This window comes from Atractosteus spatula, chromosome 19, assembly GCF_055471065.1.
Source record: "Atractosteus spatula isolate fAtrSpa1 chromosome 19, fAtrSpa1.hap1, whole genome shotgun sequence".
Taxonomy (NCBI): Eukaryota; Metazoa; Chordata; class Actinopteri; order Semionotiformes; family Lepisosteidae; genus Atractosteus; species Atractosteus spatula.
Window position 1 is genome coordinate 2,288,167 of NC_142724.1, and position 11,108 is coordinate 2,299,274.

At 51.3% G+C, this 11,108-nt stretch overlaps 1 protein-coding gene across 2 annotated transcripts; it reads left to right on the top strand.

The window, feature by feature from the left end:
* The first annotated feature begins 5 nt into the window (after positions 1 to 5).
* On the top strand, positions 6 to 10,262 carry ctsa (cathepsin A). 2 transcript variants are annotated; one of them, XM_088937806.1, is made up of 15 exons: positions 6 to 126; positions 1,149 to 1,320; positions 2,248 to 2,359; positions 2,619 to 2,669; positions 3,380 to 3,466; positions 4,183 to 4,338; positions 4,839 to 4,930; positions 5,570 to 5,654; positions 6,477 to 6,568; positions 6,921 to 6,999; positions 7,352 to 7,500; positions 7,900 to 7,975; positions 8,269 to 8,358; positions 8,686 to 8,787; positions 9,131 to 10,262. In XM_088937806.1, the coding sequence occupies exons 2-15, from the start codon at positions 1,151 to 1,153 to the stop codon at positions 9,212 to 9,214; spliced, it is 1,425 nt and encodes a 474-aa protein (XP_088793932.1). In that variant the 5' UTR covers positions 6 to 126; positions 1,149 to 1,150; the 3' UTR covers positions 9,215 to 10,262. The 2 variants fall into 2 exon arrangements, with proteins under 2 accessions (XP_088793932.1, XP_088793931.1); XM_088937805.1 differs by having other exon boundaries at positions 70 to 184.
* The last annotated feature ends 846 nt before the right edge of the window (positions 10,263 to 11,108 follow it).

The window sequence follows — 11,108 nt, forward strand, 5'->3', positions numbered from 1 at the left end:
GCCCCAGTCATGTGACGTCCCTTATCAGCCGGGTCACATGATCTCACCCCCCCCCCCCCCCCCCCCCCCAGTCAGGCGCTCGACAGACAGAGCGCTTTCAGGAAGGAGCCGGACTAGCACAATAAGGTGAAGCTGAAATCATTGTCGTTTACAGTGATGTCCTCGGTTACAGCTTGTGTTAAATGTACGTGTATCTTTCAGCCAGTCGCTCAGTTTGGTTGCGTCTTTGGGGGAAGTCACTGTGTTTCTATCGTCCCACACAGAGGGGACTGTTTTTAAATCGCAGAACTTTCCATACCGGTCTGCTTCCCGGAGAGGGGGAAATCGTTGTCGTTTATTGTGAATTAATTAGGGCAGCAGCTTTAAGATACCGCCCTCGAAAGAAATAGGCGGCGGTCGGTGCACTGGTGTAGTTATTAGTTTCGTTTCTGTTCGTGTAATCGGCACTCATCATGTTGAGATGTTTCGGTCAGGTGCCGCGACAGATCTTTTTTTTGTTGTTGTTACTTTTCAACACACGACATTCAGACTGATGCCCGACTATAAAAAGCAAACACGGCGTGACTGCCCTGCCCTTTCCCCCTGCTCCAGGAGCTCTGCGTGTGCCTGGCTCCCCTGCTGCCTTGTCCTGTATTTCTGGGTTTTTTTTTCCCACGAATAGCGCTGGTTTCCGTGATTGAAAGACATTGCGATGGGCTTTTTAAAAAAAAAAAACACAGGGAAGGCGAAGCCAGGCAAGGCGCAGAAGCGTCTTCACAGCGGAGGGATGGCGGATCCCGGGTCAATAATCTTCTCTGCAGACCACGGGAGCCACCATTGCACGGCTTCTGCAAAAATCATGGGCTCTTCTAAACACCGCTGTGGTCCCGCGTATAAATAGTGGTCTCCGACAGGCTACGGGAACTGATTCTCTTTAGTAGTCCAAGTAGGCAGCTGCGTCAGCACGCGTGGGCTGTAAAGTAAAGGTTTCTTCCCTGCTGGAAAGAGAAGAAAAGAAACGCAATGTTCAGGCTATGGAGCCGTCTTGAGACACTTCCCTTGCAGACAGGGCCGGGCAGTATCCCTGGGGCAGGCGGGGGGGGTGTGCGTGCATGCACGCCGCACACGCATGCGAGTGTAACGCCCCCCTCTGTCCCCGTGCCGCTCAGGGATGGACCGAGCGCTGCTGCCGCCGCTGCTGCTGCTGCTGGGAGTGCTGAGGGTCCAGGGGGCTCCGGACGCGGACGAGATCAAGTACCTCCCGGGTCTGGAGAAGCAGCCCGGCTTCAGGCAGTACTCCGGCTACCTGAACGTGTCCGGCAGCAAGCACCTGCACTACTGGTGAGTGTGCTGAAGGCTAGCCCAGTCCCAATCCCTGATCTCCACTGGCAGGCTCTCCAGCTCACTGCTCTTCCTGCTCTCTGCTGATTCTGGGAAGCGAGCGTGGGAAAATCCCAGAGGGAATCCCTGGAGCTGGTGACTTGGTTTCCAGGAGAAGTCAGGGGGCCCTCAGTTTCCAGTAGTTCCCAGCGCGCATCACGGGATTCTCCCGGGATCGGAAACCCCCTCATTCCTGGTTAGGACCCCAGGGACCTGGAAGCACAGGGTGCCTGTCCAAGCACAGGGTGCCTGGACACGTCAGGTTATTTCCATGAAGGTCGGGAGCAGTTGCTCATACGTGCCCGGCAATCAGCCCTCTGCTGCCAGGTGGATTCTGTGCCTCCCGTGTTGTGCAGCTTTAGGAGAGCTCAGCTCACGGTAATAAACATTGACAGACCTGCTGCAGGATTCGCTGCTGCAGCTCGGGGGCCCCAGACCACGCGGTGTCTGCAGCAGGAACTGAAACCGCTTGCTCTGAATTCCTTCTGATCCCACTTCTCTTTCTCCTGAGACTCCTGCGTGAGAGGGCCTTCTGTTCGGCTCGACTTCACAGGCATCACTGCTCTGAATGCAATCACAAGGTGCTACCTACTGTACCTTTCCAGTAACAAAACAGGAACAATCCGATGCTGGTAAACAGAGAGTTGCTATTTCAGAACACAATGATCCAGCTCACAGAATGGACTTGGGCCCTTAAAGCTGAGTGTGTGCCCCCTCCCTGTACTGCAGCGTGGCTTCGTCTGTCTCATACCCTCTCGAAAAGAGAGCCTGTCTTTGTGTCTTGCCTGTCCTGCCTGTGTGCTAGTTTGCGCTTTCCTCCCTCTCCGAGCTCTCTGCTGTCTTGTGGCCAGGGGCTGTCGTGACCCTGCCCCTGCCCCTCTCCCGCAGGTTTCTGGAGTCCCAGAAGGACCCGGCCGGCAGCCCCGTGGTTCTGTGGCTGAACGGGGGACCGGGGTGCAGCTCCCTGGATGGGCTGCTCACCGAGCACGGGCCCTTCCTGGTAAGAGCGCCTGCCCGCATTGCTCTGGGAAAGATTCGGGCCACCGAAACGGCTCGAGCGCTGGGAGAGCGCGCGCGTTTTCCCACGTTTTGGGGAAGTTCCCAGGAAAAACCAAATCCAGCGGGCAGTGGAGTCTCCCTGATTCTTTCGCCATGTCTGCGTGTGGCCTTGGGCAGCACTCGTCTCGAGTCGTGTTGAAAGATCTCAGCGCAGGGGCGAATAAAGGCCTGTTTGTGATTCACGTCTGTTCCTGCTGTAGATCCAAGATGACGGCGCCTCTCTGAAGTACAACCCCTACTCCTGGAACACGGTACGCTCCCCGGTTCCGAGTCTGCTCGGGTTTCTAAACCGTTTCCGGTTCCAATCAGGTCTGAGCATTATCCCAGCGCCCTGCTTCGTGGTTCCTTTCCCGATTAAAGGAGGAAGTGGAACTGTCGGTACTTGAGAGGTTTTTTTATAGGAGAAATCACACACGTTGCACAACCCTGCTCCTGTTGACTGTCGCTGCGTACGTTCGCTTGTGACGCCTGTGCTTGTGTCTTTTTGTTGTTGTTTTTTAACAAATACATTCACATGTCTTTTTCTGTGTCAAAACGAAGTGAAAAAGCCAGTAGTCGACGGATTGCCCTTCCTGTGATAGTTTGAAAGATGAGCAAACGTGAAGACGGCTGTGAGCTTCCCTCAGCCGCTACATCTGGAGTAAAGTTACGAGTCGTTTTCCCAGCACCTGGCAGACCTGTCCACATGAGCTCACGAGCGCCGACTCCTGTCGGAGAGCCGGCTACTGTGCTGTCTTGATATTGAGCGACTGACACATCTGGGTCTGAGCCCCGAGAAATACCACCCTGTGCCCAGAGCAGCACACGCATAGCTAGACAGAAGTGCATTCAAATGAAAGATTCATGTAAAGACAATCTGAGATGAAAAATTAAACAGCTTTCTGAGACGTGGAGCATTGGAAGATTTCCAGAGGGAAGGGTGTAGGACCTGGGAGTTCACAGCAGTGCCTGTTGTCCACAGATAGCCAACATGCTGTACCTGGAGTCTCCGGCAGGGGTGGGCTTCTCCTACTCTGATGACAAGGACTACGTCACCAACGACACGGAGGTGAGTCAGCAGGGGGGACGGCGCCCGTGTCCTGGCAGCCAGGGAGTCCTGGCGCTGGCATTTCCCAGTGCCGTGGGGTTTTGCACAGGTCCTGCTGCAGGCACAGACCGGACACCGAGAGCTTGACGCTCAGGTGTTTTTTGCTGGAGCCCGTCTGCAAACATGCTGAGGTTCGAGAGGGGAGCTGCGTCAGCTCTCCGGCCCCGCAGGCACTGTGGAGTAGAAAGAATAAGTTGGGAGGTGTGTGGGCACTAGAATACATAGGCTGCAAAGGAACAGGTATGGGTACCGTTCAGCATGGAATCAACCTTTACCCGTTCCTTTGCAGACACGTTTAGCCCCAGTCTGAGGTTTTAACGAATACCCTGCTAGCACGTACTGTAATTCATTCTGCAGCGAGTGATTGGAATATATATTTTGCTTGTTTAAAGTTGAAAGTAGGCAAGAAGGTTAAAAAAAAACCTCTGCTTCAGCTGTGGATCCCTTTTCAACACCTTTTGTTTTTTCATCTTTGATTCTAAGACTGGAATATACCGCTGCCTGTTCCTTTACGCTTATGCAGTAGCTGTGCGTCGATCCAGCGATCGACACTGATGGACAGAGAGGCGCACGCACGTGCCTCAGTAGGTCTTAATGGAGATGCTGCTGCAGTCGAGGCGCGTTGTCAGTCCCGATCGGCACCGTGAGTTCACATGGCTGTCCGCTCCTCTCCGCAGGTCTCCCTGAACAACTACCTGGCCCTGAAGGAGTTTTTCCACCTCTTCCCAGAGTACAGCAAGAACCAGTTCTTCATCACGGGAGAGAGCTACGGGGGGATCTACGTGCCCACGCTGGCCGAGAGAGTGATGGAGGACAGCAGCATTAACCTGCAGGTGGCTGATGGGCAGAGACCCACCCCCGGGCCTCTGTGTCCACACGCTGCTCCCTGTCTGTTTTTTCTGGCTGAGTTTCAATCATCACAGATTTCCAACTTCTTTATGGCTCAGAAGCTCAGTGGGTGGGCTGGTTTTCCATTTCCACTTTTATATAGCGCCTTACGAGGGAGGAGGGGCATTATTTTCTGTTGCCAGAGTCCCAAAGCTGCCAGAAAAGACTCAAACACTGCCAAAAGAGACTAATATAATTCAGCTGTGATGCTATACTTAAAGAGATTGGGGTGCGTGTCCTCTCAAATCTCAGGGTGTGTGTCCACCCACTGGGGGCATGTCCTCTCAACTCGGGGGGCGTGTCCACCCACTGGGGGCGTGTCCTCTCAACTCGGGGGTGTGTCCTCTCAAAACTCAGGGGGGCGGGTGGAGCCTGGACAGGGACCTGGGTATTGGGAATACAGAGAGAAAAGAGAGATTCTAACCAGCGGTCTTGTCTTTCCCAGGGAATTGCCGTTGGAAACGGGATGTCCAGTTACGAGATGAATGACAACTCCTTGGTCTATTTTGCCTACTACCACGGGCTTCTGGGAACAAAGTGAGACTCTGATGTTTTTCTAAATGTCACCGTCCTGCAGGTGGAAGCAAGGGGGCAGTCTCGAGCTGTGATCGCAGTGCTCAGTGTGTCCTTAACTAGAACTAATGGTGAAGCTCCCGGCCGGCCTCACAGGCGCTGATGTCATGGGAGTGTTAGTGCTGTGTTTATTCCCACAGCTTCCTTCCCATGAAGAGTTAAGGTTGCAGGTGTTCACTGCTGACCAGCATGGTGGGGCAGTGGTCAGCATTGCTGCCTCGCAGTGCTGGGGCCCCGGGTTCAATTCCAGACCAGGTGTGCCGTCTTTGTGGAGCTTGTACGGTGTTTCCTTCGGGAGCTCCAGTTTCCTCCCGCAGTCCAAAGACATGCTGGTAGTTATGAGGATGGATGAATACTGCTCGTTGTTATGGTTAACACCCTCACACTGTTTAAAACGTTTGTGATTTGGATTTAATTTAAATGAATGTGGAGTGTGCATTTAGCCATTTGCTTAGCCAAGCAAAACGGGCCGTGCGACCCCAGCCATAGGACCAGGGTCTCAAGATCACCAGGCCACCTGCTGACAGAGTACAGGGGGCTCTAAGAGAGAGGAGATGGTCTCCTGCTGTTCTCGATTACAGTCCTGCTTGTGTTCTGTCTCAGGTTGTGGGCAGAGTTGCAGAACTACTGCTGTTCAAAAGGGACCTGCAACTTTTACGACAATCAGGATGAGAACTGCACGTTGAGGGTACGTATACTCTTGGGAAGGGTGTGTGGGCTTGTAGAAACACTGCTGAAACAGACTTGTTAAGCCCCATTCAGGTTTCAATGAATTCCTGCCAGCCCTTGCTGTAATTCACTCAACAGCCTCCAGGTGGCAGCCTTTCAATGGGACAAGCAGGTGTAGCCGTGCCTACAGAGTGGGGAAAATGCTTACGAATGTTATACAGCCCAGTCCTATTTCAACGTAACAGAGATGCAGTGTGTCATAAATATTTTTTGTTATATAAGGTCAAAGTTAGATGAAAAGAGCAGTCGCTATTCTTAATTAAAATGTTTCTTCTTGGAGAGGTTGAAGTGTTGTTTTAGAGACTTCAGTCTGTGTGTTTGGCGCCAGTGGGAGTCTTGGCCAATGAGAGACCTTTCCCCCACAGATGCGTTGTGATGTAATGTACCCACAATGCCCTGGCTCTGGCAGCCTTGACGAGCTGTACACTAGCTGCGTGTGTTCATTTATGCATTTTTTTTCAATGGGATTAAAAAATGTCATTTGTCATTGACTTACTGTAATCGTTAATCTTGCTCGTTCTTGTATACATAAAATGAAGTGGTCTCAGAATACACCCACATTTGAACAATTTAGAGTAGACATAAGGGCATGTAGACATCATCTCCAGAGTATTTCTCAATTGAAGAACATGAGAGCTGTGCATACTTTATCTTTTTAGTTGTATCATGTAATCCCGATGAGGGTACATTCAGCTTGTGTGTGTTGTGTGTATAAAGTTTGTTGGGAGTATCGCAGATGTCCAGCAGCCTGATTTCATTGTGTCTCTGTCTTGCGCTGCAGGTGGCTGAGGTGCAGGTTCTTGTCTATAGGTCAGGGCTCAATATATACAACCTGTATGCGCCCTGTGCAGGAGGGGTGCCCCAGAAAGTCAGGTGAGGTGCCGTTGGGATGCTGACGCAGTGGATGGGAAGCTTTTCTCCCCACAGAGGGGCCGAGAGACGTGCAGTTGCGTGATACTAGCAAATTCCTTGCTAATTCCCAGCACAAATATTTTTTTTTTTAATGAAACAAGGGTAAATGCACATAATTATTTGGGGAACAAGGCAGCTGTGCATGCAGTAGGGTTGATGTAATGTGTTGGAAATTAACTTTGCAGCTACATATTGTTCAATATAATGTGCAAAATGACATTTTTTGCACCGCATTTTTTTAAGTGAAGGAATTGAAATACTTCCTATGTGTGCAGACCATGCGTTCTCTAGCTCCTTGTCTGTTGGTTAACAGCTACCAGAAAGATCACCTGGTGATTCACGACCTGGGGAACCACTTCACCCGCCACCCCTGGACTGCCATGTGGAGTGAGGTAGGCCTGGGCTCAGCGGCTGACGCTCGGCGGGGGCCCTGCTCGTTACTGGCGTCTCTGTGCTTCTTGTTCAGCTGTGTCCTGACCTTCCGTGCGTGTGAGCGGAGCAAGAATTAAAAGAAGAGGCAGCAAGACGTGTGGGATAGGTTTGATTGGCCTGTTTAAATTCTCACTTTGGGAAGAGGAGGTTTGATCCCAGCCCTGCTTTATGATGCTCTCTAAAGCAGGGATTCCAACAGCCTTATTCCCTCAGGAAACGACTGGATAAGATGTGCACGTTAACGGTAATGTGACTTCCTCTCCTTCGGCGCTTTTCCGATGTTGTCAGCAATGTGGCACTGCTGTCTTGCAGAAACTCCGGAGTCTGGCCTCTATACACAGGTCCGTGAGGCTGGACCCCCCCTGCACCAACTCCACGGCCTCCACCGTGTACCTCAACAACCCCTACGTCCGCCAGGCCCTGCACATCGCCCCCCAGGCCCTGGACTGGGTGATCTGCAGGTCAGAGGCCTCACTGGCGTGGGGGTGTCCCCTGTCCCCACACTTGAGCCGCTGCAGACATTGACCTGGGGCAGAGGATGCAGAAAGTGAAGCTTAAGCATCAGAATCACACCTGCTGGATGAAAAACGTTGTGAATTTCGGATGAGGTGCAATGCACAGCTGCACTATGTTGTTAAGAATGTTAGAATGTTAAGAATGTCGGCCCTGACTATACCTGACGCATGATAAAATTGAACTAAGTATAAGCTTAGCTCAGTGTAGGCATGTACAGACACTGGGCCCTTAATGTGCTGTTTAGCCACAGTCTGTCTCCATGCAGTCCTGTGTCTCACACCGGAGTCCCTGTGCCCCTGTCCCTGCTGTCGAGTCACGTTTTGTGTTTGTTTGTGCTGCTGCAGCGCGGAGGTGAACCTGAACTACAAGCGCCTCTACATGGACATGAGGAAACAGTACCTGAAGCTGCTGGGAGCCCTGGTGAGTGTGGTGGGGCGCCTGTGGACGGCGCACTGGAGACAGGGCAGCCCCGCCGCTGGGGGGGCAGGCTGAGTTTATGCTAGAGGTGAGAGTTGGCGGTAACAGCTGGGCAGGCAGTGAGCTGGGGTTAGCGCTGCGTTGTCACGGTGACAGCGGGATTGCTTTATTGGAAAAGCACTGCCGGGAGCACAGGATATTCCCAGGAGGAGCACTAGGCAAGGGGTCCCGTTAGGCGTCTGTGTGTCTCGCCCTGGGTTGGTCTCCCTCACGCCGCGTGTCTTTCGTCTGTGCAGAAGTACCGTGTGCTGGTGTACAACGGAGACGTGGACATGGCCTGCAACTTCCTGGGGGACGAGTGGTTCGTGGAGTCGCTCCAGCAAGAAGTACGACCTGCTGTCTCTTTCCATTTCTTTTCCTTTACCTCCCACTCTGTCCGTTTAGCTGCCCCCCATTGCCCGGGGGGTGTCCGTACTGAGTTAACGTCATGTTCTCGAGAACTAAGGCCACATTCCTGAGAGAAAAGTCTCTTTGGAAGTCAAGGGACGATGGCAAGGAGATAAACGGCCTTTTTGAGTGGTGTTTGTCTCCGAGCCTCCTGTAACCCCTGAGAGTTGTCGCACTCCCGAGCAGATATGTCACTCTCTCGGGCAGTGACGTCATTTTTTGAGCAGCGATGTCACTTTTCTGATCACCCATGTCGTGTGCCGCAGGTGCAGGTGAATCGCAGGACCTGGCTGTACAACAATGGGGACAGCCAGCAGGTGGGCGGATTCGTCAAGGAGTTCTCTAACCTTGCCTTCCTCACGGTCAAGGTAAGCCCACCGTCCCATTGCTCTGACTGGGGGGAGAGGGAGGGCTTCAGTCATGAGGTTGGAAGTGGGGGAGGAGTATGGAACTGCTTCTCTCTGCACACACTGTGCACTACTCCCTACCTGTCAACCATGGAGCAGGAAGTGGTATCTCATAGTTTCATTTGACGTCTGTCAAGACGTCTCAAAGCACTCTACAATTTAATGAACAGCAGGGAAACTGATAGATAAATGTTAAACCTTATTTAAACATTTAAGAGCGAAGTTATTTCAGAGCGTTTCTGCCTTGTAGTGGCTGCGTTGGTAATGGTTTCCTGTGGTGGCTGTGTGTGTGTGTTTTCCGCAGGGTTCGGGACACATGGTGCCCACTGACAAGCCGATGGCTGCCTTGACGATGTTCACTCGTTTCTTGAAGAAGCAGCCCTATTGAGGAGGGAGGAGATAGATCTGCCCCCCCTCCTCGCCTCTGACTTGAGGGGGGGGCAGGTCTGCTCGTCGACTCCCCCCCCACTTCTCCCCAAGTGAGGAGCCACATCCAATTCAGATTCTTACCTTTTTGTGCGATCTGATCTTAAACTGTCATGTTCAAACCATGCACTGGGAGGTGACTGCGTGCAGCGTCAGTAACTGAAATGTGTTGATTAATATGCACAGAAGTGTTCCAGGAATATAGTTTGCACAAGCTCTTTGCAAGTAACATTGGGCTACATTAACAAAGCTTTCGTGCCTTTTGACGTCGTGTGCTTGAGTGTAGCTCGTCTCTGTCTTGGATTAAACCCTTAAACGTTTTCCCTTCTATCCAAAGCCCGATTGCCTTGTCCAAAGCCTCTTTAAACGATACTGCTGTAGTGGACATGTGTGAACTGCTGTCTGTCAATCTGAAAGCTACTGAAGGCGTCTGCATGTCCTGCAGGTGTGATTATATCCCATTCGCAGCACATGGTACAGCCTAAAGCAATCGAGCAGCAAGTCCTGAGCACAGCATTGCTTGCCCAAGTTTACTGCAGAGCCTGAAATGAATATATAATCGGTACTTTGTTACTCTTGTCTGCATTTGTCATTAGTTTATTTTTTATAGATTTTACATTTTGAACAGTGCATTCTCTGAAAGCATTGTAGAGACGAATCAAAGGATAAAAAAATCTTGTCAGTCACTTCTGCGTTTTATTTTAATGCAATCATGAAATTTCATCAGCGGCTATAAATGTCTTTGTAAGAAGTTAAATGTTTGAGCCACGGTTGTTGAGAATAAAGCCTCACTGAGCACTGAGCTGGAATGTCACAGCCTGTGAGCCATCAATAATGTCTTATGTTGAACTACATATCGGACATGGTGAGACTGTTCTCACAGCTGAATGTACTGAAAGGGAAATCAAGCCTTCGTGTGAGCTTCCTTTGCGGTTGCTTAAGTTTATAATGAGTTAAATTTTTTTAAATAAAGTTTTTTTTTTCCTCTTTTTCTCCCATCATTTAAAAGAGTCTAGTGTTTTTTCGACGGTGTACGTGAAGGCGGTAGAGGCTCTTAGCCAGCGACGGGCCTGTGGAGTTTCAGAGGGACGGGGTGAAGAGGGGGAGACGGGTCTGTGAGCGGGAGTCCTCACGGGGTTCTGGGAGATCAGGGCCGAGGGAGTGGGCCACTATCTGGGTGGCCAAGCAGCGGCACTTGCAATGCCCAGGGCAGAAGCTGAGCTCCCGGAGGAGTCAGGGTGGAGTTGGAGAGGAAGCCTGTTGTCTGGGGGAAATTCTAGTTTCGCTCTCGCGCCCCATCTCAAGTCACGTAGACCTCAATGAAGTTCTTTTACGTGATCCCCCGATCGTTGGTATGTTACTATGCAGGATATCGAATAAGTATCGAAGCTCTGTCAGTCCTGACCATCTGCTTATAAAGCTCTGCAATTCTCCCCGTTTCACTGAAAACACTCTTTACCCGACATGTGGTGAGAGGGAGGTCTCCTGGCACCATGATCAGGCCGATCAGCTTCACGCAAGTGTCTCTGTCTGGCCTGACCTCAACTCCTGTGCCTTCAGTAAACATGTGACGTAAGTACCCCTTCCCCATCCATTCAGAGATTTCTCCTCTGTACGGCTGCCCTCTGTGCACAATTGGATGTCCAATATTGCTTAAAGGAATTTGTTCTAGACAGGCTAATTGACAAACCTTTTTAAAAATGCTGTAAATCCAATATTATATTATTATTTTTTATGCTGGGCTGCTGTTGATACCTCTGTGCCACTGAGGGACAACAGGCATTTCTCAGACCCTTATCTAAATCCAACCTGTGGATCAGCCTGCAACAACGTCTGCGCCGAATCGGGCAGACGTA

Coding starts and splice junctions, on each gene's coding strand:
- ctsa (XM_088937805.1), top strand. CDS start 157: ATGTCCTCGGTTACAGCTTGTGTTAAAT. Junction 6,569..6,920: donor GGGGTGCCCCAGAAAGTCAG/GTGAGGTGCCGT, acceptor GTTGGTTAACAG/CTACCAGAAAGATCACCTGG. Junction 8,359..8,685: donor TGGAGTCGCTCCAGCAAGAA/GTACGACCTGCT, acceptor CGTGTGCCGCAG/GTGCAGGTGAATCGCAGGAC.